Here is a 27,082-nt window from a genome sequence, read left to right as displayed (position 1 = left end):
TCTGTAATTAAGCAAACGGTAAAGTAAGATGCATAGATATCCAATTCCCCATTAAATAAGAAAACAAGTTCTCAGTAGCACAGTCGGGATAACTAGCTGATCATCATACCACTCAACATAAAATCAACATAACTTACTCTTATGTTCACCCAAACACTTTTCTGAGCACAAACCATTCTTAACTTAATACTGGATACTTGACAAGAAACTATTATAGGAAATTGAGCAAGCAAAGGTACTGCTTTAATTTATCTATTCATTAATGTGGGAATAAACACAAAAGAGAGATGACAATGTGAACATCTACCACAGCAAATAATTCTAGTACTAATAATTATAGGGGCTATATTTCATCATACGCCGAAATGAAATTTACTACGGTTGGTGGTCACCGCTTGTTTCGTGTCTGAACTGGATAAATGCTCTCCACGATAATTGAAGCCTTACACAAATAAGGATGCATGAAACACTTTTTTTGCAATTTATTCCTTGGGTTGGTGAGACTACCATATTCATTCAACTTCTTCTCTTTCCTGTCATAAATATATAAATTGAAAACTTTATCATCTTTTGAGTTTGACAAGGGTTTTGGTTTTGGTGTAGTTGTTATTATTAATTTATTTGTTCCTGCAATTGATTTGAAAACATAAGCATGTTTATTATTCCTCATATGGTCAGGCAATTCAATTGGTTCTTCAATCCGCCTATTCCCCTTCCCATCCTCGATAAAAATCCACAACTTCATCTCTGTTTTGGACCATCTCCCATTTTCAAGATGACAACATTGGTCTATTAAAGCTAAATGTCCATCAACTTCCAATAAATGTTCAATACAAAAAGCACCAGGAAGACGACTCTTGATAATATCGTTAGAGTACTTTATCACTCTAAGCTTCTCCTTTCCAACATCAAATGCCAGTATGCTATCAATATTCTTCCTTTCTAGAAGATTGGGACAAAATGGCTGTTCCAACCAATATAAAGAACCATTGACATAAATTGAGTCTCCCCAACAAATTTTTATTGGCGTGTCATTTTCAACGGTTCTCCAAGTATTTTCACCAACCGTCAACACCTCACAAACAGGCACTTCCTCAAAGTGTCGATATTTATATCGCTCCGCCACCGATCTACCCCACATTAATAGTACTTTATGTTTTTGAGTAATTGGATCAAATCCAAATCCACAAATAGGATTTTTGGAATAAGAAGGTTTGGGATCTTTTCCTATATTTGATTTGATCCATGGTGTTTTTTTCTTTAATGCAATTATTGTAGATTCTAACAGAAAAATCGCGGTAGTTCACATAACAAAACAAACCATAAGCAGATAATAGTATGTAACCTTTTTCCCGTTAACGCGAATATCTTCTTACATACCTACTTTTAGGCTGAAACAAATCTATGGTGAAAAAATTATGTCGTTATGAGGATTTTTTGGTGTGATTTTGATGATTGACAACTGTGTAAGTATTTATCTTTTTCGATCAAATACAACCAACTCTGACTTGCACACTTAAATCGCATCAATGACTTTGGTGGAAGTCTGCTTAGTATTTCAATCATCAATTCATAACTCATATAGACTCCTCCATCTAAACCACAACTTTTCTTCTTCATTCTATCTATCTAGTTAGTTTTGAGATAGATAGAGAGAGAGAGAGAATTCAGATTTGAATTAGAAATCAAAACAAAAAATTTAGAAAGATTACCGAGTCAGATTTGTCGAATAGATCAGCAAACCAGGCCCCCCGAGTCTATGAATGGACTCCTCCAGAAGAAGGGTGTTTATAGTCGGTTAACTTCGATGGAGCCTTCTCGGATCGTCGGCGGCGGTTGTGGTTCCAAACAGTGGAGGGTAGAAGAATTGTTAGCAACTCACCAATGGAAAATTGAAGTAAAGGCGTTACTAATGGAGGTGTGACGAAGATGTGATTAAGAAGATTGAAACTAAATTACCTACTGCCCAACTTTATTGATAATATCCAAGGAATAAAACAAACTCCTAAATTCCCTTGTATAGACTCGTTCCTTAACCTAATCAAACTCAGATAACTTCTAAAGAATCTTAAAAATAAGAAAATATCTAAACTATAAATACTTACTGAAAATAGTAAAAAGCTACTAAAATTCTATTTTTGGGACATAAACAATGGAATTTGACTCTCAAAGTGGACCAGTTGTGATCGTCTAATTCTGACACCCGTAGCTTCGGTTTTGCCCGTTTTAGTTTGTCACCTTTATAGTTGGCCGCATCAATTTCTTCCATGTTTTTTTTCGGTTAATTCTTCTATATCAAGATGGAAGAGGTAACGGCGAGGAATGATAGGATTCTTATTGAGCTCGCGATCAACGGTTAGGACCAAGGTCCATGCAGGATACAATCCCTACATACTAAAGGTGCGCCAATTTCTCAACCTCCCAATATGAAAGCTTTACTGTTCAACCCAAGATCGTCTAACACAGAGGCCCATTAGTTAGCATAAGCACCCCACGCGGGCTTTACTTGAGTTTACCTTCTTGTAGTCGGTTATTTCTGTCTTTTTCAGCTTCATGATGTAATTCTCATTTTGCCTTTTGGCCTATATATGAAGTTTGATTCCAAAAAAAAAGAGAGAGAACCGAGAATTTGAAGCAAGAAGAACTAATGTTGCTTTGTTTCCACTAACCCTAGAACGATTTACTCTTACATTGTCGGTTAGAATTTGAAGCAAGAAGAACTAATGTTGCTATGTGGTAACACATCCACTTGAATTGACGCATAAACATATCTTGAGGTCTAGTTATGGTCTGTTATGTTTTGTTTAGGGATGTTCTTTTACAATCTACAATCTCTTCGAAAGAGAAGACACTCCAATAATCGTATCAGACTTTGGAAAGAGAACCCGTAAATATCAATCTCTTTTATTTGGGTTTGGACATGATCCTATTACCGAACAACATAAAGTATTGATTATGTGGATTACACATCACCCTGATATTTTTTGGAAACTGGAGGAAGTGGCATACTGTGAGGTATTTACAGTTGGTGAGAAGACAATCCATGATGTCCCACCGATGAAAGGTCTTGGCAGAAAACCCACTTATGCTAATGGCTTTTTATACTGTTTGGTGACGCCTTCATCACACTCTAGGCTTCGGGATACAATCGAAAAGCATAATAGAATTTGATGTTGGAAGTAAGAAGTTAAGGGTGATAAAATACCTTGATAGTATTTTATGAGTGAAAACTCTACGAGTCCTCAAGTAAAGACTTAGCACTTAATAAACTTGAGTATACACCTGTAAGTCTGTAACGGTAGTTCGGAACACGCAATGTGAATCGGTCAGACTTGGTGGAATAGCTTACAGCCTTACCTTATTAGATTCTTTACATCCATCAATTGGATGCCACAAGTGCAATAAACACTTGGTGAGTTTTTTGTTACAGATCCTACCCATTAATTACCCCACCACTCAAGTAGTAGTAAGTAGTAAGTAGTTCATCTGAAGAGAGAGAGAGAAAAAGAAACACAGTGAGAGTATGGAGAAGACAGTGTGTGTTACCGGAGGGAGTGGATTCATCGGTTCTTGGATTGTCAGCCTCCTCCTTGACCGTGGTTACACTGTCCACGCCACCGTTCAAGATCTCAGTCCGTTACTATCTTACTTACTAATACTACTACTACTACTACTTTATTAGCAGCTTTTCTAATTCTAATTCTAATTTGGGGGAATTAACTTTCTCTTTCTGGCAGATGATGAGAAAGAAACTAAGCATTTAGAAGCCCTAATAGGAGGAGTCAGAGCTACAGAATCATCATCACCTCTTCGTCTCTTTCAAATCGATCTTCTCAACTACGATTCTTTACTCGCCGCCATCCATGGCACATTCGGTGTCTTTCACGTTGCTTCTCCTTGCATCGTCGATACTGTTCATGATCCTGAAGTAATACTACTAAATACTCAGTCTTCTTCTTCCATCTTAATTCTATTTCATTGTATTGGTTTTAAATTCCAGTACTACTTGTTTTGTTCTTTTTCAGAAACAACTTTTGGATCCAGCTATCAAGGGAACTATCAATGTGCTAAAAGCAGCTAAAGAATGTGGAGTGAAGAGAGTTGTGGTTACTTCATCAATCTCAGCTATCACTCCAAGCCCTAATTGGCCATCTCATGTACCTAAAAGGGAGGATTGTTGGGCTGATATTGATTACTGCAAACAAAATGAAGTTTGTTCTTCCCCTTTCTTATTTTTTTTTGGATATTGACTACGATAGGCATTACATAGACATCGATACATCCATACGTTTTGATAAACAAGATAACTGCCGAATTGAATTATTGCTGGCCTAAAGCCCAACGAATAGCCTAAAACCCATCTAACTACTTTATTTATATCAAAGTTCAATAATCCTGACTTCCATAAGATCGAACCTGGGACCTCCATATTGCAGAGTAGATGCACTACCAACTAGGCTACTTTGTTGGCCTTCCCCTTTCTTATTAATTACTACTTTTGGTCTCATTATGTTTTGATTGTCTCTGACAGTTATGGTACCCGGCTTCTAAAACACTGGCTGAGAAAGCAGCATGGGACTTAGCTAAGGAAACAGGACAGGATGTGGTTGTGATCAATCCTGGAACTGTAATGGGTCCAGTTATTCCTCCCACCCTCAATGCCAGCATGTTGATGCTCCTTCGCCTTATTCAAGGTTAATTTTCTGACTCCTTAAAATTTCTTCCCCCATATTGTTCTCCCACATGCAAGAAGTTGGAGTTACGATCGAAAATAAGCTAAAATTTCCTTGAAATGGTTTGTTGTTATTCATCTATGTGTTCGAAAAACTTGGAGTGACTCTACTTAAGAGTGAATTCTAGACAATATCTGGGTTGGGTAGGCATAACAAGAAAAAATTTGCGGCTCAAGGTTGCTCCGTCTTGAAATTCAGATGATCCAAAAGCTTCAGAGTGTTAAATATTGATTCTTCCTAAATTTAAGTGGGTTTGTTCCAATGGGTTTCTTGCAGTCAAATTACTGTAGTGATAGCGGATCAGTACAAGTAATAGTCTAATGATGTACTCCAATTGTCGTGTTTGTCTATGAAACATAATAGAGCCACAATGAGAAGTTGTGTTAGTAGTGTTACTGATCAACTTCTTGACTATGCGATGCTTCAAAGAAGTTGCTGAGACAAAAAGGGATATTTGGGCGAATTATGTTGAATTCTAACCACTGAATCCATCTGAAGCATAAACACTCTTTTTTTCAGGTTGCACGGAAGAGTATGCAAATTTTTATATGGGACCTGTTCATGTGAAAGATGTGGCCCTAGCTCATATTATGTTGTATGAAAATCCAAACGCCAAAGGAAGGCATCTCTGTGTCGAAGCTATCCGTCATTTTGGTGATTTTGCTGCTAAAGTAGCAGAGCTTTATCCTGAATACAAGATACCAAGGTAGATGATCAGCTTGATTCCTCAATAGAATACAATCTTTGCTATAGAAGTCCAGAGAAACATGCATCGGAAGGTGTAAATGGTTCCCTCAAGGCCTCAAGTGTACTTACGATTTGAACCATGACTGTTCTTTTTCTTTTTCTGCACTAAGATTTTAATTCCGTTGCGAACTGAAACTTAAATGCCTTTGTATATCTTGTATAGGTTACCAAAAGATACCCAACCTGGGCTGTTGCGAACTGAAGATGGATCTAAGAAGCTCATGGACATGGGATTGAAGTTCATCCCAATGGACCAAATCATCAAGGACGCTGTAGAGAGCTTGAAAAGCAAAGGGTACATTTCTTGAATGTCGTCAGTTGGGTTTGTATGGCTATAAGTGCTAGTTTATTATGCCGCAAGTCAATGAGTTGAATTGAGAAGAGTATTTTGAATTAATGATATCACTGCAGTGTCTATGAACAATATGCTTAGTAATCCTTTCTTGCATGATGAAGTTAATAAGTTTTGGCTTCATAAACAAATCATACTTCGAGCATCTCATGAATTGCTGTCTCTTGACATAAACTGCAAAGTGTTTGATATAATCATTCAAGTAAGAGATAAAACAACAGTCCGTTTTAACTTTTGACCTTCAACTTCACCTAATCTTCAAATGTGATAGTTTTTCTCATGGAGATTATGGTAACATGAACATATGCACGTATTAAACCTATAGATTGAATTACATTATGTGTTGACCCTATTTCTCTCCCTCTCTAGAATTAGAAATTTTAGAGTTTCATTTCTTGGAACTGTGGTGTGAAGTGTGAACAAGAGCGTTTATGTGATAGAAAGAACTAGAAAGTAGAGAGTTACTTGTATTACTCGTCTGCTCGATCCTGTGTCATTCCTGGACTGGAGAGCATCGGCGATGAATGAGGTGAGACACACAATCGTCCGAGAAACCTCTCTACAAAGTAGAATGTACCAGGATGATGTTTAACCTATTACCCAACCTTAGCTAAGTTTAAGTTATCACTTACCATATTTTTGTTATAAGCTAATCGTTGATATGCCGGAAACTCTTCTTAACTTCTTTTTGGTCGAGCAAGTATAACATCAACATCCAAGTCAAAGATAGTAGCCATTAGATCATTGCATGCATGTTTAGAAGATGCAACTCAGTAAAAATATGCTTGAGAAAGGAGATAATTGTAGTATGAAAAACTACTATTAGTTTGACTATCAAATGGAAACTCACAAATATTTTCATTTTAAAGCCAATGGTTGTTCATTATATTACTCGTTATTAGGTAATATAAAGAATATTATCAATCAGAAATCAAATTAGCTTTCGTTTAATTGCGTCACAGATAAGGATGACAGAGAGTTTTATATCTAGTTGTTACAATTTATTGATTATGGATAACTAATGAAGCGGTTCAAAATTTATGTTAAAAATATAAAGAATTTATAGCTTAACATGGGCCCTTAAGGCACATATTAAGCCATTAATTCTTTCTACACTTAATTAAGAAATTTTGAAATTAGGACTACCAGTAAAATAGTTGAATTTTTTATGTTAAAAATAGAAAGAACTTATAGCTGGACATGTCCCGACCCATAGTAAGTCATTAATTTTTTCAACTTTTGATAAAAAAAATCTTCAAATTGGGATAATCAGTAAAGTGTTTCTGTGTGTATATGTATATATATATAGATATATATGTTAAAAATAGAAAGAGATTATGGCTTGACATGTGCTCTTAGAGCACATGTTAGGAGAACCCTTTCTAGAATGGTTACTTGCCAAAGTCTTACATCCAACCATTGCAAGCCAAGTGTAAACACTTGGTCAGTGTGTTACTGGTTCCTCTATATATTTACCTCGTCTCTATCAGAAGATTCAAAACAGTGTTCCTGTACCTACAAAAGAGTATAGGGAGAGAAAGTGAGTGAGAAAGAGAGAGATGTCGGAGATAGTTTGTGTTACAGGAGCAAGTGGATTCATCGGTTCTTGGATCGTTAGCCTCCTCCTTGACCGTGGTTATACTGTCCAAGCAACAGTTCAAGACCTCAGTTAGTATTTAACCTTCCTTCCCCTTTTTCAATTTGATTATCTTTTGATCTTTTGTTATAATTTAGGGGAATTTTGTTGCAGAGAATGAGAAAGAGACTAAGCACTTAGAATCCATTGGAAAAGCTCACGAATCATCAGTTCTCCGTCTGTTCCAAATCGATCTTCTCGACTATGATTCTCTGCTCGCAGCCATTCATGGCACTGTTGGAGTCTTTCACGTTGCATCTCCATGCATTGTTGAGCAAGTCAATGATCCTGAAGTAAGTACTTTTAATTTTGTTTCTGTTTTCGATGTTATGGTTTAAAATTTAACTCATTTCTTTAAAAAAATTCAGAAGCAACTTCTGGATCCGGCTATCAAAGGAACTATCAACGTGCTCAAAGCAGCGAAAGAATGCGGGGTGAAGCGAGTGGTGGTTACCTCATCAATTTCAGCTATCACTCCGAACCCCAGTTGGCCATCTGATGTCCCCCAAAGGGAAGATTGCTGGGCTGATCTTGATTACCTCAAGCAAAACGAAGTGAGTTCTTTCCCCAGTAGGACCTCCCCTTCTGTTAATCAGTACAGTTTCTGTGATTTTGGTTTGAAATCTTGTGTATATTCCTTCAAAACTGATTGTAACTGACAGTTATGGTACCCGGCTTCTAAAACACTGGCTGAGAAAGCTGCATGGGACTTGGCTAAGGAAATAGGGCTGGATGTGGTGACGATCCATCCCGGATTTGTACTGGGTCCTATTATGCCTCCGACTCTGAATGCCAGCATGTTGATGCTCCTTCACCTTATTCAAGGTTAATATTTCAACTCATCAGTTTTTTTTCTCCATTACTGCTCCCGCACACGAGGGTTTTATTGTGTTAGTGGTATCAATTGGGTCGGGTGAGGTCGACTCATGCCGGCTTGGCCTGACCCACCTAGTTCTTCAAGCCGACCCACCCAACACCAATGGAGCTCGGCCTTGCTCAGGCCTTCTGACTGCCCCTCACAACACCCAACAACAGAAAATTGTAAAGATGCCTCAGATCGGGATGCTTTTTTTAGGTGGTTTAAACAGGCCCGTGCCAAATGAACAGGGCCTAACTGGACCAACAGGCTAGGTAAAGTGGCCAAGCGTAGGTCCAGTATATGACCTGGGCCAGGCTTACCCGACCAAGTGAGCCGAGCCTAGTTTACTCGTATTCATCAATGAGAAAAAATTTCATAAATGGATCACTAAAACAATCAAACGGTTAAAATTTTTCAGAAATGTCACCTTTACTGGTCTAACTAAAACGAGAGCTAACTGGTTTCTTGAGAATGATATAATTTATAGGGATTTCTTAGAGAGAAAGTGAATCCTCGGGATAAACTTTGTGGACTTCTAACCAGTGAAATAATTTGAATTGTGAATGTTTTTTTTCTTTTGTTTTCTTAATTTCAGGGTGCACGGATGAGTACCCTAATCACTATATGGGACCTGTTCATGTTAAAGATGTTGCCCTTGGTCATATAATGTTATATGAAAATTCAAGCGCTTCAGGAAGGCATCTCTGCGTTGAAGTTATCAATCATTATGGTGATTTCGCAGCTAGACTCGCAGAACTTTACCCAGAATACAACATACCCAAGTAAATAATCTCAATAGAATACCATCTTCGTTATAAAAACTTAGAGAAATATGTATTTGAACCATGATCAATCAGTTTTTCATTTATCTTTGTTAAGGTTTCAATTGAATTGCATTTTGTATAGGTTACCAAGAGATACCCAACCTGGGCTATTGCGAACTGAAGATGGTTCTAGGAAGCTCATGGACTTGGGTTTGAAGTTTATCCCGACGGACCAAATCATCAAAGACGCAGTAGAGAGCTTGAAAAGCAAAGGATACATTTCTTGAATGAGTTATAGTTTACTGTGCCATGACTTGAATTAAGATTAAGAGAAGCATTTTGAAACACTCCTAGAGATCCTTGTAGTGGCAATTGGTACAATAATGTTAATGCTTTCTTATTAATGAAGTTAATATAATTGGGGGCTAAATGGAACACATTATTCTTCCGAAATTCCAAATCATGAACATAAAACCGCAAAATGTTTGATATAATCGCCCAAATAAGAGATGACTAAAGCTCAACTTAGCTACAAGTTCAAAACTTCTATTTTCTTATGAACTTGGGCCATTGCCTGCTTTTATTAGCTACTGCAACAAAAAAAATGTTGGCTAAACCTGTCTGAGGACAATATGAACTTGGGCCATTGCCAACTAACTTACAACGCAATTTACTCTGCAGGCGTACGAGGACAATATGGAAACTACTTTCTGAAGCATTACTACATATAGTCTTACAAGGACAATATAAAAAACTTTCAGAAGCTTTATTACATTGGTTTGAATTTCCTAAATGATCACTCTTATTCTCCATGACACCATCTTTTAAATCTTTCGAGCATGCATTTATAACGGACACCTCTTTCAAGATTTCGAGATCGAGAGAGATTTCGAAAGTCATAATTCTGTTTTACTTGTTTCTCTTTTATTCTCTTCAGGCAGATAGATATAAACGTGTTGTATCAAATATAATAAGTACTTTTAAATCAAAAGATACTAAAAAATAACAGCAATGAGAGAATTAAACAATTTCAATCGAGCTGCCAAAGCATGCAACTACAATAAGTAAGAGGAGATATCAGGAAAAGTAAAGCTAAATAGATCACAAAATTAACCACTAAAACCCAAAAACCTCCCCATTAAGGAAAAAAGAAGGATGAATCATTTCGGCGATGGTTTTAGTAATAAGTTATGTAGAAGGCTACAGTGATTATAACAACCATACAGGATTTGATACTGAGGAATATCATGAATATTGCTACTGATCAGAAACAGGTCGTCCGAAGAGGGATATTTCTGCTTCCCTCTTTTTCTCTGCATCTCTTTTCTCCTTCTTCCTGGCATCCCTTGCAGCTGAATCTGCAACGACTTTCTCCATTACAGCACTAAATCCGGGAACAGTTCGCTCCAGTTTATTATACACCCGAAAACTGAGCTTGTAAAATATCTTGAACATTCTCTGTAGGAATAAGAACGTGTCACAAGGTTTAAATCAAGGACGACCTCGTATAGTTGACATAGAAAATACTTCAGAGATGAAACATTTGGACAGGTTGAGAACAAACTGTACCTTGACGTCTCTATTCCAGTCCCTTATGTATGGAGGGCCGGTTGTGTAAGAACCTAGTGGTTCACGATACCATTCTCCATCATATGTGATCCGATCCATAGCTTGTTCAATGCTTAAAACCTCCCATGGTCTTAAACCCGGTATTGCTTTAACCAATTGTTTCCTGAAAGATCAAAAGCATTTCTTCGGTCTGCGAAACGATTTTTTATAGGGTTATTTCCCTAATGGCCCCCAACTTTGTGACCAGCTTCCCGCCTGGCCCCCTACTTTACGAAAAATACCCATATGGCCCCTTCCGTTATAACACCGTCACTCTCTCTCCTCCATCATGTTTTCTCTCTCTGCCAACTCACGCCACATCATCTGTTACGCCACCTCATCACCATCTCCGGCAGAGGTCGCCGGCCGGCAACCTTCAAACTAAAATAAAAAAATTTCTCTCTTCCTCTCTCTCTCTCTAAAATTACTCCGGCGAAGGTCTCTCTTCGCCGGAGTAATTTTAGAGAGAGAGAGAGAGGAAGAGAGAAATTTTTTTTTTAAGTTTGAAGGTCGCCGACCGGAAATTTGACCGGCCGGCGACCTCTGCCGCAGATGGTGATGAGGTGGCGTAACAGATGATGTGGCGTGAGTTGGCAGAGAGAGAAAACATGATGGAGGAGAGAGAGTGACGGTGTTATAACGGTAGGGGGCCATATGGGTATTTTTCGTAAAGTAGGGGGCCAGGCAGGAAGCTGGTCATAAAGTTGGGGGTCATTAGGGAAATAACCCTTTTTTATAATAACAGAATATTATAGAATATAAGAGACCAGTGAAGAGTTTCTTACCTAAGATCTTTCGGGATGTACTTATTGGGCATGTGGTCAGCTTCCAGTATTGTGGTCAGTTCAGAGCCACTGGCCCAAAGAAATAAAGCGTGACTCGGAATTTTCACTCCTGGCCAGATACCACCATTAGCTTCTAGAACAGCTAAATCACGCCTCTTGCTCTCAATAGCTTCTTCTTGAAGTTGCTTATAGGTCTTCTTCTCATGTCCCTTAAGGGGAACCCAAGGAGGGATCCCTTTCGTTAGTTTGTGAAAGGAAGCTGTTGCAGCAGCTCCTAGTCTAACTGGAGATAGCCAGACAATACTAGATTAGGATTTTCTCATAATGAAATATAAGCTATCCTAGTCCCTAGAATAAGTTTTCGGATACTAAAGAACAACATATGAAACATGAAGTCCCCATATATAAATAATTGATTGAAATATCATACAACTCGAGTCGAGAGGGAAAGCATCCTAATTGCACTATGCTTCGTAAAACCTAAGATACTCGTTAACAAGACCACACATGTGACGCTCCTATCTAGCGATAGCTTCGACAAGAACCTGGATTATTTGTTCTTCAGTCTAAAGTTCGGTATTTGGTTAATATGAGCCTTTTGTCTACGATATAAAACACGTTTCAGATTATTAAAACCGATTGAGCCTTAGTTGAAATTTTCAAACATTGAGTAGCTTAGTTCACTTGGTAAAAAGTTAAAAATAAAACATGTCAAATAGTACTTTCACTACAAGCATGTAACATGTAAATGATATTGCTTATAGTCCCTTAGAATGATATTTCAAGGTTCCACAGTTTTTCACTAGGCTAATGTCTAATTAGAATAATAATGAATCCCAAATTGTGGAAGTACTAGAAGGATACCGAACTAACCTTCCCAAGTAGCAATTGCACTCTCCAAGCCGTAAACCATGTGAATAGGTGCCCACTCATCCATATCCTCTCCCCAAATGAAGGTGTCCTTATCAATTATTCCAGCACCCCAAGCAGTTTTAAATGTTATCAACTCCAAAGGCCCTCTTGTACGACCCAACCGATCTTTATAGTACCATCCACCAGTTTTCATGGTAACTATAAGAAATAACAATAACCGACATCCGAAAAGCAACAATCAGATGAAAAGCGACAAAACAATGTTCAAATGAAAGAAAACAGATACCCAAACTCATGCATATATCTGCTAGCTACAGTGTGACATAACAAATTAAGAAAACAAAATTCATTAAAGAGGCTCATAGACAAGCGCAGGATACGAATCAAAATTCTACATGATCACAAAAATAATTCATTCATATTCTATGGAACAAATCAACATCAATTAATACCAAATTACCAATTGAGATGAGAGATTACGAAGAACCTCACGACCCCACCTAATGCTAAGATCATATAGTGCATTGTGGTTAAGCAATCACCATTAAGCAATATTTACATGAACATAACTCTCACGTCAATAGGAGCTCTTTAATCTACTGTTATAAATCCAACACATGGAGCACTTAAGAATAGTGGTGAATGAACAATTCAAACTTTCAGTCTCATACGAAGTGATTATCAACAAAACCAAGAGTTAAACGCATGAAACTCAACAAAACACAGTTAAAAATAAGACTTACAATCATAGTAGCGTTTTTCGAGTTTCTTATACCCAATAGCTTGAGCAACATCAATTGGTCTACTAGGAGGATATGGTCTTTGCCTGAACCCCCAAAGCCCAAAAAAGAACTGCTTTGTGAAATCCCAGAACTTATCATCCGATTCTCGACGAGTTTTGATAGATTTTCTAGGCATTGGCCTACCATCAAGTCCAGGAACATGAGGCAAAGCTTGCCAAAGCTTTCTATCTTCTTTCCTATACGGATTTTCATTCTCTTTCAACTCCATTTCATTAATTTTATCAGCAATAGATTCAGCTCTTCTCAAGAATTTAACAACTGGACTCTTTGAGAATTCCTCCCACCATTCTTTGTTCTTTTGAATCTCTTCTTCACTTGGGTTTTCCTTATTTTCAAATACAGGATCATCATTCAGAATTTTTTCGACTTCAGGTGTGTGACGATAATCAGGGAGGTTTTCACATTCCCAAATGAACTGATCGAAAATTCTTTTGTATGTTCCGGGTGGGTATTTAGATGCTTTTTTAGGTTTTTTTTTGGATTTACCAAAGAGAGTTGAAGAACTAATGGAAGCGAAATTAGGGGTGTTTGAGAGATTAAGTTGAGTGAAGGAAATGAGATTGATGGGAGAGATAGGGTTGGGTGGTTTTTGAAACCAGTTTTCACCAAACCAACCGAAATTGATTGAAGCCATTTCGAACTCAGTGGGTCTCGGAGAGAAATGGGGAAACCCTAGATTAAAAAATACTCATCTTTGAAGAAATGAAGAATTGGGTCTGGTTTTGGTAGTTGAACTCGAACAAGTACTACTACTACTACTGTAGTATGAAAGTTCAGTGAGAAACTAGATAGAGAAGACGAGGGTTTATGAAAGAGATTGATCGGATATCTATCTACACCCCAACTTTTATTTGTTACACCCGGGCTTTCTTTTTCTACACTCCACTTACACCTACCTACATAGTGGTGGGAATCGGTCCGACGGGCAGTCCACGGACGACTAACCATCCGGTCCGGGCAGAACAGACGCAACTCAAACTTGTCCCTCGGACAACGGGACAGCCAGAAAAACTTGATGGGTACTTCGATTTTTCTCTAAAAAAATGTTTGACTATGTCTGTTTTTCTAGCCGGACATGCCAGATACCGGTAGGTTGGACACCACATATACATCCTAATTTCACAAACATATTAAAAAAAAGTAACCAAGTTCATTAACTTAGGTTTTCACTTTACAAAAGGGTGTCTCTAAATGTTCTCTTAGCCCATCTATCTCTTGGCGCTCCTGTGGATTCCGGGTTGAGCAACACACGAGTTGTTCAAGCCAACAAGGAATAGGCCCAGTTTGAGGGTCTCGCACTAACTTCAGTCTGTGATGTTCAAGTCCAACATAGACTAGGCTTGGTCCGAGTTCCCTCAGACTGCCCCAGTTTGGGGGTTGCGAAATTAGGGGTGTTTGAGAGATTAAGTTGAGTGAAGGAAATGAGATTGATTGGAGAGATAGGGTTGGGTGGTTTTTGAAGCCAGTTTTCACCAAACCAATCGAAATTGATTGAAGCCATATCAAACTCAATGGGTCTCAGAATGAAATGGGGAAACCCTAGATTAAAAAAATACTCACCTTTGAAGAAATGAAGAATTGGGTCTGATTTTGGACTCGAACAAGTACTACTACTGTATGATGACAATTCAGTGAGAAACTAGATAGAGAAGACGAGGGTTTATGAGAAAGCTTGATCGAATATCTATCTACACCCCAAACTTTTATTTGTTACACCCATGCTTTGTTTTTTTTTACACTCCACTTACACCTACCTATCTAGGTGTAACACCCCTATTTTCTTGATATACCAAATTGGGTGGAAATAATAAAAGTCTAGGTCAGTTTTGTTTAGATGAAATACTGGTGGGTTTAAAAACCCTATTTCTCTTCACTTTTGAGGAAACCCTATAGAAAAGAAAGAAGGTGCAGCCGCTCCTTAGTGATGGGAGGAGGAATAAAGAAGAAAAGTGATGGAAATAGAGTTCTCTAGTGAGAGAACAAGCCATGGTTGTGGTCTTAAAGTCATCTAACGCGAAAAGAGGTAGATTTCCTATCTCCTAATTTTTTTGTAGGCTCTTTCAATTTATTCCATGATAGGTATAGTATTGTTAATCACATGAAAGAACGATTAAATGGCTTAGAGACTAGTTTTATCTAGAATTTCATAAAACATATAGAGAGGACAGTATTTTGGTCTAAATTCAACTTACATCTGGTATTGATATATGAAGAATCTCGGTGTGACTCTTATATTTTTGGAAAGATCTGGTTGTCTACTTTCTAATAGTTCAAACGATTTGTTAATCCGAGTTCCGAGTGAAGAGTTACGATAGTTTTCGTACAAGGTGTCAGAACAGTGTCTACTGCAGTCGGTTTATATTAAAATTAAATCTGGTGTAGATATATAATGAATCTAAGTGTGATTATTATATGTTTGTAAAGGTATATTTGTCTACTTTCTATTAATTCAAACGGTTTGTTAATCCGAGTTCTGAGTGAAGAGTTACGATAGTTTTCGTACAAGGTGTCAGAACAGTGTCTACTGCAGTCGGTTTATATTAAAATTAAATCTGGTGTAGATATATAATTAATCTAAGTGTGATTCTTATATTTTTGGAAAGGTATGTTTGTCTAATTTCTATTAATTCAAACGGTTCGTTAATCCGAGTTCCGAGTGAAGAGTTACGATAGTTTTCGTACAAGGTGTCAGAACAGTGTCAACTGCACATCGGTTTATATTAAAATTAAATCTGGTGTAGATATATAATTAATCTAAGTTTGATTCTTATATGGTTGGAAAGATCTATTCGTCTACTTTTTAGTAGTTCAAACGGTTCATTAATCCGATTTTCGAGTGAGAAGTTATGATTGTTTTCGTACAAGGTGTCAGAACAGTCTCCGATGGACGAATTTATTGAGATAATTCGCATGGTTTCTGTTCTTTAGGCAATGCATCTCCTAGGTAGATACCTTCTAGTGGTGAGCCTATGTTTGTTAATTAATACTTTTATTTGCTTGTTTGAGATTGCGATCCACGTGAGGATCTACTATAAGCATCATCCCTTCTGACTTGTCATGTGTTGTTGACTTGAATTGTTTGGTGAGTTTGTTTGTAAGTCTTGATAAGAGTCAATGTTTGTTGTGTATTGGTCTGAGATACCTGAACAAGAGTTTGATGATTGTGTCTTTCGACATAATGTGATTGTCGACGTACATGTCAAGTTTGTGGCCATAAAGGTTTACCTTAGTTAAAGGCATGATATTTTCTATCTGCTGAAAATAAAAAAAAAGATCGTTGTATTATCAGGGTTAGTATTAGATTAAAATAATACGAGAACCGGAAAACCTAATAATTAATCAAATGACATAAATTATTAGTTTCGAGAGGGATTGGATAAATCTGATATATTATGTTAGTATTCACCGTTAAATTTCAGATAATGCCAATAATGAATATGAATGCAATGCTTCCTTGATTGAGGATTGAGCTTGCCTACCCGAGACTTAGGTTTGAGGAAATCTACTGCAGTTGGGTTTTAACTCAGCTATTTTGTTTTTCAGGTAATTATTGTGCACTCATGGTAGGTGTTGCTCGTGGATCCAGTTTGAAGGTCTCAAATCTTTGATTTCAAGGCGGTTAGCTTGAGATTTGGGATTTGGGGCGCTACAAAGTGGTATCAGAGCTCTAGGTTTAGTGGTCCTAGGGTTGTATTGTGAGTTTGATTGTCGTCGTTAGACACGTCATTGTTATGAACCCTTTAATTAGTGTCTTGCAGAACTGGTTGAATCTAGAATGTGCTTTTGGAATTGCTTTCTTGTGAAAACTTGAAAGAAGTTGTCTTTATATTTTGGGAATCTAAATTGTGATTGCAAATTTTCCATGGGAAGGATAATGGCTATTGATGTGATGTACTTTTTGTTTGTGATGCGTGCGAGTAAATGTCTTATTTGACCGTGATGTCAAACCTAAGGTATGTGATTGTGATTGTAGCAATACATATATTTATGATATACATGAGGGTACTGAAAATCCCTACTTTTATGGGGTTTTGGGTTGTTTGAATGTGTGTTGTGTGATAGTGTATCAGTTGATTATGAATCAACTTAAAAATTTGTTTCGATGAGAAAATGTTAACTGAGAATGGTTGGCTCGACATGTGGGTCGATGCAAACACGAATTTGTTGTCGTGATAGTGGACAACCTCGTGGACCATGATTTTAAGTTCTACTTATTGGATTGAACCAAGAATGGTTGGCTCGACATGTGGGTCGATTGCAAACACTAGTTACTAATGCGATATTGGATAACTTGGTGGACCATGATCTTGAGTTTCGTTAATGGATTGAACTAAGACTGGTTGGCTCGACATGTGGGTCGATTGCAAACACGGGTTTGTCAATTTGATATTGGACAACCCAGTGGACCAGGGGCTTGAGTTCTAATATGGATTGACGATTATAATCCATAAGTGATCGGTGGTTGGCTCGGCAGGATGATCGATGCAAACACAAGTTCATTATTGTGGACCACATACTTCTAGTTTGAGAAGTAATAAATTGAACTAAGACTGGTTGGCTCGACATGTGGGTCGATTGCAAACACGGGTTTGTCAATGTGATATTGGACAACCTAGTGGACCAGGGGCTTGGGTTCTAATATGGATTGACGGTTGTAATCCATAGGTGGTTGGCTCGACAGGATGATCGATGCAAACACAAGTTCATTCTTGTGGACCACATACTTTTCTAGTTTGAGAAGTAATTTACCAACTAGAGGTTGGCTCGCCTCCTGCTCATATGTAAAGTGCTCGTGTTGCACTGTGCTCGTGTTGCACGGGTTCCCTTTTTGGGTGGTATCCTTTGTCTATTGAGAGGTTTAAGTCGATGCAAACACGAATGGTAAGTGACGCTATCTTGTGGACCTCAAAATTGGTTATGCCCCTCCAAAAGGGAAGTTGTATTGTATGAATCTTTTCAACCGTGTAACAGGTTGACTTCAGTTGTGTTGTATTTCTTGTGCTTGTATAACATTTATGTTCTAGCATTTGCTACACTTGATTGCATATTGTTTGTGATTGTGGTATGTTTGATTTCGAGGACGAAATCCTCTTTTTAGGGTGGAAGATTGTAACACCCCTATTTTCTTGATATACCAAATTGGGTGGAAATAATAAAAGTCTAGGTCAGTTTTGTTTAGATGAAATACTGGTGGGTTTAAAAACCCTATTTCTCTTCACTTTTGAGGAAACCCTATAGAAAAGAAAGAGGGTGCAGCCGCTCCTTAGTGATGGGAGGAGGAATAAAGAAGAAAAGTGATGGAAATAGAGTTCTCTAGTGAGAGAACAAGCCATGGTTGTGGTCTTAAAGTCATCTAACGCGAAAAGAGGTAGAATTCCTATCTCCTAATTTTTTTGTAGGCTCTTTCAATTTATTCCATGATAGGTATAGTATTGTTAATCACATGAAAGAACGATTAAATGGCTTAGAGACTAGTTTTATCTAGAATTTCATAAAACATATAGAGAGGACAGTATTTTGGTCTAAATTCAACTTACATCTGGTATTGATATATGAAGAATCTCGGTGTGACTCTTATATTTTTGGAAAGATCTGGTTGTCTACTTTCTAATAGTTCAAACGGTTTGTTAATCCGAGTTCCGAGTGAAGAGTTACGATAGTTTTCGTACAAGGTGTCAGAACAGTGTCTACTGCAGTCGGTTTATATTAAAATTAATCTGGTGTAGATATATAATGAATCTAAGTGTGATTCTTATATGTTTGGAAATTTATGTTTGTCTACTTTCTATTAATTCAAACGGTTTGTTAATCCGAGTTCTGAGTGAAGAGTTACGATAGTTTTCGTACAAGGTGTCAGAACAGTGTCTACTGCAGTCGGTTTATATTAAAATTAAATCTGGTGTAGATATATAATTAATCTAAGTGTGATTCTTATATTTTTGGAAAGGTATGTTTGTCTAATTTCTATTAATTCAAACGGTTCGTTAATCCGAGTTCTGAGTGAAGAGTTACGATAGTTTTCGTACAAGGTGTCAGAACAGTGTCTACTGCACGTCGGTTTATATTAAAATTAAATCTGGTGTAGATATATAATTAATATAAGTTTGATTCTTATATGGTTGGAAAGATCTGTTCGTCTACTTTTTAGTAGTTCAAACGGTTCATTAATCCGATTTTCGAGTGAGAAGTTATGATTGTTTTCGTACAAGGTGTCAGAACAGTCTCCGATGGACGAATTTATTGAGATAAAATTCGCATGGTTTCTGTTCTTTAGGCAATGCATCTCCTAGGTAGATACCTTCTAGTGCTGAGCCTATGTTTGTTAATTAATACTTTTATTTGCTTGTTTGAGATTGCGATCCACGTGAGGATCTACTATAAGCATCATCCCTTCTGACTTGTCATGTGTTGTTGACTTGAATTGTTTGGTGAGTTTGTTTGTAAGTCTTGATAAGAGTCAATGTTTGTTGTGTATTGGTCTGAGATACCTGAACAAGAGTTTGATGATTGTGTCTTTCGACATAATGTGGTTGTCGACGTACATGTCAAGTTTGTGGCCATAAAGGTTTACCTTAGTTAAAGGCATGATATTTTATATCTGCTGAAAATAAAAAAAAAGATCGTTGTATTATCAGGGTTAGTATTAGATTAAAATAATACGAGAACCGGAAAACCTAATAATTAATCAAATGACATAAATTATTAGTTTCGAGAGGGATTGGATAAATCTGATATATTATGTTAGTATTCACCGTTAAATTTCAGATAATGCCAATAATGAATATGAATGCAATGCAGGGCCGTGTTTGGGCCCGTGCGGGCAGGGCGCCCGCACTGGGCCCCCCACCTAAGAAGGGCCTACTCTTGGCAATGTTAAACGTTTGTATATTAATATACACATGCATGATTTAACATAAGGAGTTACTTGGCCGAGATGGTTAGAAGCTTATCTTTCCATGCGCTTGACTCAAGTTCGAAACTCCGGTGCTACTTAATAATTTTTTTCCCTCCTTTTTCTAAAGCTCATGGTACCTTGCTAATTGAACCTTTATTTCTACTCTGTTACACTTCATTTTATTTGAGTGCCATTTCTACCATTTTTGGAATAGCTTTTCAATCTTTTTTTTTTCGATGAGAATAGCTTTCCAAACTTAAAAAGTTAATAGTTACATAAAAAAATTCGAAAATATGTAGGTGAAAATTATGATACAGAAAAATTATATTTGGATACTCACTTTTAGATTCTAAACTATATCTTGTACGGAGAACGAATATCTTTAGCAAAAAAACTATATCTTGTTAAATTTTACTTGTAATTTTTTTGTTTTTCAAAAGGCCCACATTAAAATTTTGCACGGGGCCCCTAAATTCTCAGGCACGGCCCTGATGCAATGCTTCCTTGATTGGGGATTGAGCTTGCCTACCCGAGACTTAGGTTTGAGGAAATCTACTGCAGTTGGGTTTTAACTCAGCTATTTTGTTTTTCAGGTAATTATTGTGCACTCATGGTAGGTGTTGCTCGTGGATCCAATTTGAAGGTCTCAAATCTTTGATTTCAAGGCGGTTAGCTTGAGATTTGGGATTTGGGGCGCTACACTAGGGGTGTGAATCGGTCTGGCAGGGCAGTCCACGGACGACTATCCATCCAGGGTGGACGACTATCCATCCAAGGTGGGCGACTATCCACTCGGACAACCGGACAAACTAGATGGGTATTTCGGTTTTTCTCTAAAAAAAAGGTCTGACTACGTCTCTTGTTCTAGGAGGACATGCTAGAACATTGGTAGGTTGGACACTGAATAACATCGTAACTTCACAAAAATATTAAAAAAAAATCATTAATTGGTTAACTTAATTTAGATGTCCACCCTACAAAAGGGTGTCTCTAAATGAGCTCCGTCCTTTTCCTCTTAGCCCATCCATCTCTTGGCGCTCTTGTGGGCTTGGGGTTGAGTTGTACAAGAGTTGTTCAAGCCAACATGGAATAGGCCCAGTCTGAGGACCTCGCACTAACTTGAGTCTGTGTCCTTGTGATGTTCAAGTCCAACATAGATTAGGCTCAGTCCGAGTTCCCTCAGACTGTCGCAGTTCGGGAGTTGCAAAGAGGGAAGCAACTCAAGCAAGCCTAAAATAATTTTTGGGGCGCCTATAGATGCTCCCTATACAAAATTGCCTCATGGGTTTAAAGAGTGGGTACATTTGACTTTACAAAGTTAGGACTCATATCATATAGATCATCCAAGACCATAGAATTCGTGGTTAGAGTATGTATCCCGCTAGTTCAAAAAAAAAAAGAGTACGTGTCCCGCAGGGATTTAGAAGGAGAAAGTACTTAACTTTATGATAAAAAGAGATACAACAATAACGTCTTTAAATAAAAATTGAAGTAATTTAATTTCTAGATACATAAAAAAAAGTAAGGCATCAGGAGATAAATGGATGGATTTGTAAATGATCTCAACTATCACAACAATTTCCAAGTCCCACTCAAAGAAAAAAAAGTCCCACTCAAAAAATATTAATTTAATTTACACGGTAGAATGAGTAGGTATTTTCTCATTTTTGCTTAATCAACTTTTAATAAAAACATTCCTACAAATTAAATGCTGAAAACGATCACCACTTAATTTGATTCATGCCTATATAAATCCTATCTATCTCCCTCTGTATGTACCCACCCTCATCTCTCTCTCTCTCTCTCTGTGTCTCTCTCAGTTAATTAACAACATTAATTAATGGCTTATTATCTTCACCTTCTTCCTCTCATTGTTTTCTTCACTTGCCTACCCATGTTGTTTTCAGCTGATCTTAGTACTAGTATGAAGCCTATACCACCTGGTTCTTCTACTCCAGCTCCTAAAGTTAAGTTAGCTTTGTATTATGAATCCTTATGTCCATACTGCTCCATGTTCATTGTCAACAATCTATCCACAATATTCTCCGACCACGACGACGGTGTTAAACTCATTGATATCATCGATCTCAACCTCGTCCCTTACGGAAATGCGCATGTTTTCCCCAACAAAACCATCACTTGCGAGGTTGTCTCTTCTAGCTAGCTCGATCTTCTCGTTCTTTTAAAGATCGTACGCGTATCCTTCAAGTTTGAAGCTTTTTCATTTGATATATAGACCTTATTAATTGGGTTTTCACTTTTTGTTGTGTGCAGCATGGACCAGATGAGTGCGTGCTGAATACAGCAGAAACCTGTGCAATCAATACCTGGCCTGATGTGGTAAAATCAATTACCCTCATCTTTTTTGTTTTCTTACTAAAATTGATTTGAGATAAAAGCTAGAGCAGGAACAAAATCGATCGATTAAATTCATTATGTGCATTTCAAAAAATATGTAAACCCAGTGAATATATTCCTAAAAATATCGATGAACGTCTACTCTCGCTTTCTTCTTCTCACTCAATGACTCGATGTACTTCTTCTAATGCAGAACAAGCATTTCACTTTCATTAAGTGTGTCGAAAAGTTAGTCATAGAGAAAAGGTACAAAGAATTTGAATCTTGCTTCGTAAAGGGCTACGACGAAGAACCTGTCTATGGATGCTACAAGAGCAGATTGGGCGATAAGGTTTGACTACACTTCAATTGATCCATCCCTCTTTCTCTTCTTTTAGGCTAGTGTGTTTGACATGGACATGTATCTGTTTTGCAGCTTCAATTACAATACGCGAAAGAAATGGATGCTCTTAAACCCCCTCATGAATACGTTCCGTGGGTGACTGTGGATGGGAAGCCCATCCGTACGGTTAGTGGGCTATACCTCACCTAGCTTCCTACTAGCTTACTTTAAGTTTGTGACTTAACTTGTGGTTTAATATTCTATCATGTAGGATTATAAAAACTTCAAAACGTACGTATGCGATGCTTATAAAGGTACTCCGCCAAAAGCTTGCCGAAGTCCTACAATATCTGAGACCGTTATGAAAAACCCAATGGCTCAAGTTTGCTACGCAAAAGAAGAAAAATCACCAACAACCACCAAAATCAAGTTTACCTTCAGAGGTGCCAAATGAAGATGAAAGTTCTGAATAAAATATCGAATGATCTCGACATTCTCAGTAACAGAATAACATATGTTTCATGTTTGGTGCTGAGAGTATTGTGAGCTCTTTATATGTATTGAGATCTCCAAAATAATTCTGAGCTTAATATAAAGAATTTTCCTCTTGGTGGACTATTTTCGAACATTCATTCCTAGCCTAGGTGGTGTTATTTTTTTTTTCTCATTATTTGAATCTGAACTCATTGATTCATCTAAATTCGACTCGTTTGTCTTGTCTGACTTGACTGAATGAAATAGATACGGAATCGACCTCCAAACAGAATGAACAACTACAGCCCGAGACCTTCTCATTAGGGAAATAGAAAGGAAAATTCATTAAACAGAAGATTCTTATAAGTTATGAAGGAAAAGAATGTGGTTATGGTGATCTTTAACATTGCTATTGATCCAAAACAGGTCGATCGATGTTCATAGTGGATAATCTCAAAACCATCTTTGAGGAGGATGGACTCATCTATCTGAACCTTGTCCCTTACGGAAAGTCGGAAATGTCAGAGTTTCACACACAAATCCAGCACAAGAAATGGGAAGTTATAGAAAACTCACCTTTGAAGACTTGTTGGGTCTGGTTTTTGTAATTATTTTCGAGCTACATTGAACCATAGCACTTAAGACGAGAGTCACTGACAAAAATCTAATAGTGAACATTTGATTTACATAATAACGTGTTGACTGACTTATGACAAAACATTTATGAAGTCTTAATCATTTATTATTTGATCTGGCCTTAATCGACCATTTAGTTTTACTAGTTACTAGTATTAAAATTAAGAAGCAAAATGAAAAGATGAGAAAAAGAAAAATAGAAAAATGTGTGCACAGTAAAATGAGTAGACATCGGCAAAGATGGCAATGGAATATTGCCATATCCAGAGACAAGACATAACATATAACTGAAACTTGAAAGTAGATGAAGAATATTTACTTAATATAAACATAATCAAGTGAACTTCCTTATCGAAAGGTCAAAAGAGAATGAAAAAAAAAACCGTTTTCTCATTTTTCATCAATGCTATACTTCATATGCCAGTCCTTTTCTCATCTTTCATTAATGTCGTACCTCGTCGACTGAAAAAATACCTCAAATTGGCGAAAACGATCACCAATTCGATCCATCTTTCATGTATATATATATATATCCTAGCAGAAAATTCAATCTCTTTGTAGCTGCATTTTTCATCTCTTTTAGCAATGGCTTCTCTTCGAGTTATTTTTCTCACTGTTTTCTTCCAATTTATCTTATTCTTTTTTACTTGTCTAGCAATGAATAATACTACTAGTCCTTCTCAAGCTCCCAAAGTGAGGCTCGCTTTGTATTACCAAAGTATATGTCCAGCCTGCTCGATGTTCATAGTGAATAGTCTAAGTACTATCTTTGAGAATGACCGACTCATTGACATCATCGATCTCCACCTCGTTCCTTACGGAAACGCCCAAGTATCCAAGAACATGACCATCACTTGCCAGGTATATATCTCTCTCTTTCCTTTCGTGTTTTCAGTTGACATAATTGAAAAAAGAAAGCAGTCTTTTAGATTTTTTTGTTGGCTTTGTAATGGACTTGGTTATTCTTGTGTTGTATGTGCAGCATGGAGATTTCGAATGCTTCGTGAATACAATGGAAGCATGTGCAATCAATGTCTGGCCTGATGTGGTAAACCTTAAATCTTTTTTTTGGAAAAAAATGTATAGCGATATATGAAATTCATTATGCATTTCAAGATGTATGTAAAGGATGAATTCTTCTTACATTGACGATAGTTAACTCTTATGTACTTTTAACACAGAACAAACATTTTAAGTACATTTATTGTGCCCAAAAGTTAGTTATGGAGGACAAAGAGATGGAATCTTGTTCCGGAAAGGACTTTGACGAAAGACCTATTTCAGATTGCTACCAGAGCGGATTGGGCGAAAAGGTTTGACTACACTTCAATTGATTTTTCCCTCTTCCTCTTTTGCTTAGACTTTATAAGCCAAATCTCACACTTTTTTACTTCTTCGGTTAGTAACTTTTCTTTCAGACTAGTTTGACATGGACATGTATCTGTTTTGCAGCTTGAATTACAATATGGAAACGAAACAGATACTCTTAATCCTCCTCATCCATACGTTCCGTGGGTAACTGTGGATGGAAAGCCCCTTCATATGGTTAGTTCGTTATTCCCTGCCTAGCCATCTACTGACTAATTTGTAGTTTGTGATTGAACCTTCCTTAACTTGATTAAATTTTTTTTTTTTTATTGTGTAGAATTATGAAAACTTCAAAACGTACGTCTGCAATGCTTATAAGGGTACTCCGCCAATAGCTTGTCAAAGTACTACACAACTCGAAACTGTCGTGAAAACAAGTTCAGCCCAAATTGCTCAAGTTTGCTATGCAAAAGAAGAGAAATCACCAACAAAAACCAAAATCAAGTCTTTGAAGTATCTTTTTGGAGGCGCCAAATGAAGATGACAAGTTCTGAAAAATAGTCCAGAACATCGTTAGTAATAGAAAAACCTACCACATTTGGTGATCAGTACGCGAGTTTGTTTTAGGAGTTCTTTATATGTATTAGGTTCTCCAAAATGACATGGAGTGTTGAATAATATTGATATAGTTTTAAAGTGCTTAGTATACAAAAAATTCCTTTGTGGGTAGAATAATTCTATTCATCATTAGTTCCTAGTAAGAACCGAAAATGTGCTACTAACATCTTAAAAAGGGACTTAGTTGGTTTTTGTTTTTTTTTTCTTTTCTCATTGTTTGAATCTTAACCATCTGTAAGAGCATACCCCATTAAAGACAAGAGTGAGGTATAACAAAGCAATTTCTGTCCACCGCCCTTCTCACAGAGTCGTACGTGGACATTGCCGCTCATACAACTTCCTACCAGCAAACAGTTTGATTTTTCTCTACAACAGTAACATGATAAGAGCATCCCTTTCACAAAACGCTACAGATTACTCATCCCCCTTTCGTTCCTCCCTGACCGGGAGCGGGACATACTTGAGAAAGGGTTTTCAAGACCTTCATTTACTTCTTTGAGCCCTTCGCCCGCTAACGCTCTTTACTATCAACCAGCTGACACTTTGCCAGAATACACCATAGGTTGGCATTCGGAGTATGTAAGTTTGCAAATACAAAATATTTGCCATGATGGGATTGTAGAAAATGACCTTTCATGATAATAGTTAAGGTGTTTATAATGTTTTTAAGGAAGAACTAACTTTGATATACGAAATATCTCACATCCAGCAATGGAAGTGACCTTGTGAAACGATATACCATTCACGGCGTGAGGGAGTTCTTCACTTCTTCCCAGTGAACTTAGCCGATGTATGCTATAGTACATTGGCATTTCGATGTACAAACTCAAACAACAAACACTCAAAAGATGCCCTTTTCTCCTAAATTGCTCCAAAACTAGTCTGAGTGAGCATCGTTCTCCTTGCCATTTATCCTTCCTATTTGCCACATTCTCTGAGTCTCCTTCCAACAAAAACTCTATTATAGCCCATAGCATTAGGCAATTTTATAGTTTCTAATGCTGCCAATGCTTCTCCCTCATCTACTATTCTGCAGTTGATAATGAGTGATTTTCGGGCAAGACAAACACCCAAAGGATTCTGAAATATGAGGCCAATAGCTTCCATTTGTGCAGTGAATGAAGATCTTATAGTTTAGTCTTCCATGTTTTCGTATAGAAACATGCGTAGGCGATTGATTACCTTCGTCTAGATAAAGTTGGGTACCTCAATACTCAAAGATATGTAAAGAAATGAGTTTCACTTTTATTAATAAAAAAACAATTTGATTTCATATAAAAAAGCGATGAATGACGAGGATGGACAACTACT

The 27,082-nt window shown here is 37.3% G+C and overlaps 5 protein-coding genes and 1 long non-coding RNA gene across 6 annotated transcripts; 4 read left to right on the top strand and 2 right to left on the bottom strand.

Moving 5' to 3' along the window:
• Positions 1-24: 24 nt before the first annotated feature.
• LOC147546743 (uncharacterized) lies at positions 25-1,883 on the bottom strand. Its single transcript, XR_015223074.1, has 2 exons — positions 1,713-1,883; positions 25-533 (listed from the first exon to the last, which is right to left on the bottom strand). It is a non-coding gene; the product is annotated as an uncharacterized LOC147546743 (long non-coding RNA).
• A 1,329-nt stretch (positions 1,884-3,212) lies between these two features.
• On the top strand, positions 3,213-5,963 carry LOC147546742 (NAD(P)-binding Rossmann-fold superfamily protein). The gene is made up of 6 exons (XM_086632312.1): positions 3,213-3,632; positions 3,738-3,928; positions 4,026-4,211; positions 4,532-4,694; positions 5,253-5,439; positions 5,644-5,963. The coding sequence occupies exons 1-6, from the start codon at positions 3,524-3,526 to the stop codon at positions 5,786-5,788; spliced, it is 981 nt and encodes a 326-aa protein (XP_086488438.1). The 5' UTR covers positions 3,213-3,523; the 3' UTR covers positions 5,789-5,963.
• A 138-nt stretch (positions 5,964-6,101) lies between these two features.
• On the top strand, positions 6,102-9,521 carry LOC147546741 (phenylacetaldehyde reductase-like). Its single transcript, XM_086632314.1, has 6 exons — positions 6,102-7,500; positions 7,583-7,761; positions 7,837-8,022; positions 8,131-8,293; positions 8,923-9,109; positions 9,234-9,521. The coding sequence occupies exons 1-6, from the start codon at positions 7,392-7,394 to the stop codon at positions 9,376-9,378; spliced, it is 969 nt and encodes a 322-aa protein (XP_086488440.1). The 5' UTR covers positions 6,102-7,391; the 3' UTR covers positions 9,379-9,521.
• A 582-nt stretch (positions 9,522-10,103) lies between these two features.
• Positions 10,104-14,030, bottom strand: LOC147546740 (histone-lysine N-methyltransferase ATXR3-like protein). Its single transcript, XM_086632310.1, has 5 exons — positions 13,101-14,030; positions 12,358-12,555; positions 11,485-11,767; positions 10,661-10,823; positions 10,104-10,549 (listed from the first exon to the last, which is right to left on the bottom strand). The coding sequence occupies exons 1-5, from the start codon at positions 13,792-13,794 to the stop codon at positions 10,349-10,351; spliced, it is 1,539 nt and encodes a 512-aa protein (XP_086488436.1). The 5' UTR covers positions 13,795-14,030; the 3' UTR covers positions 10,104-10,348.
• Positions 14,031-21,768: 7,738 nt separating this feature from the next.
• On the top strand, positions 21,769-23,353 carry LOC147546739 (gamma-interferon-responsive lysosomal thiol protein-like). Its single transcript, XM_086634367.1, has 5 exons — positions 21,769-22,201; positions 22,330-22,395; positions 22,607-22,744; positions 22,829-22,921; positions 23,007-23,353. The coding sequence occupies exons 1-5, from the start codon at positions 21,896-21,898 to the stop codon at positions 23,187-23,189; spliced, it is 786 nt and encodes a 261-aa protein (XP_086490493.1). The 5' UTR covers positions 21,769-21,895; the 3' UTR covers positions 23,190-23,353.
• A 1,055-nt stretch (positions 23,354-24,408) lies between these two features.
• LOC147546738 (gamma-interferon-responsive lysosomal thiol protein-like) lies at positions 24,409-25,903 on the top strand. The gene is made up of 5 exons (XM_086637341.1): positions 24,409-24,706; positions 24,828-24,893; positions 25,027-25,158; positions 25,298-25,390; positions 25,491-25,903. Exons 1-5 carry the CDS (start codon positions 24,431-24,433, stop codon positions 25,689-25,691), a joined length of 768 nt encoding a protein of 255 aa, XP_086493467.1. The 5' UTR covers positions 24,409-24,430; the 3' UTR covers positions 25,692-25,903.
• Positions 25,904-27,082: the final 1,179 nt, after the last annotated feature.

Source organism: Eschscholzia californica, unplaced genomic scaffold, assembly GCF_041429995.1.
Source record: "Eschscholzia californica isolate CP2 unplaced genomic scaffold, dmEscCali1.0.p SCAF_4, whole genome shotgun sequence".
Classification (NCBI taxonomy): Eukaryota; Viridiplantae; Streptophyta; class Magnoliopsida; order Ranunculales; family Papaveraceae; genus Eschscholzia; species Eschscholzia californica.
The sequence above is the reverse complement of the archived record's forward strand: the minus strand, read 5'-3'. Positions and strand labels throughout refer to the sequence as shown.

Bases quoted from the DNA above. Each gene is read 5' to 3' on its own strand.
- LOC147546741 (XM_086632314.1), top strand. From the start codon at position 7,392: ATGTCGGAGATAGTTTGTGTTACAGGAGCAAGTGGATTCATCGGTTCT. The intron at 7,501-7,582 runs GTTAGTATTTAA...ATTTTGTTGCAG, and splicing joins AGCAACAGTTCAAGACCTCA to AGAATGAGAAAGAGACTAAG. The intron at 8,294-8,922 runs GTTAATATTTCA...TCTTAATTTCAG, and splicing joins GCTCCTTCACCTTATTCAAG to GGTGCACGGATGAGTACCCT.
- LOC147546738 (XM_086637341.1), top strand. From the start codon at position 24,431: ATGGCTTCTCTTCGAGTTATTTTTCTCACTGTTTTCTTCCAATTTATC. The intron at 24,707-24,827 runs GTATATATCTCT...TTGTATGTGCAG, and splicing joins ACATGACCATCACTTGCCAG to CATGGAGATTTCGAATGCTT. The intron at 24,894-25,026 runs GTAAACCTTAAA...CTTTTAACACAG, and splicing joins TCAATGTCTGGCCTGATGTG to AACAAACATTTTAAGTACAT.
- LOC147546740 (XM_086632310.1), bottom strand. From the start codon at position 13,794: ATGGCTTCAATCAATTTCGGTTGGTTTGGTGAAAACTGGTTTCAAAAA. The intron at 11,768-12,357 runs GTTAGTTCGGTA...GGCTATCTCCAG, and splicing joins TGCAATTGCTACTTGGGAAG to TTAGACTAGGAGCTGCTGCA. The intron at 10,824-11,484 runs GTAAGAAACTCT...TTGATCTTTCAG, and splicing joins TACATCCCGAAAGATCTTAG to GAAACAATTGGTTAAAGCAA.
- LOC147546742 (XM_086632312.1), top strand. From the start codon at position 3,524: ATGGAGAAGACAGTGTGTGTTACCGGAGGGAGTGGATTCATCGGTTCT. The intron at 3,633-3,737 runs GTCCGTTACTAT...TCTTTCTGGCAG, and splicing joins CGCCACCGTTCAAGATCTCA to ATGATGAGAAAGAAACTAAG. The intron at 4,695-5,252 runs GTTAATTTTCTG...TCTTTTTTTCAG, and splicing joins GCTCCTTCGCCTTATTCAAG to GTTGCACGGAAGAGTATGCA.
- LOC147546739 (XM_086634367.1), top strand. From the start codon at position 21,896: ATGGCTTATTATCTTCACCTTCTTCCTCTCATTGTTTTCTTCACTTGC. The intron at 22,396-22,606 runs GTAAAATCAATT...CTTCTAATGCAG, and splicing joins TCAATACCTGGCCTGATGTG to AACAAGCATTTCACTTTCAT. The intron at 22,745-22,828 runs GTTTGACTACAC...TCTGTTTTGCAG, and splicing joins AGAGCAGATTGGGCGATAAG to CTTCAATTACAATACGCGAA.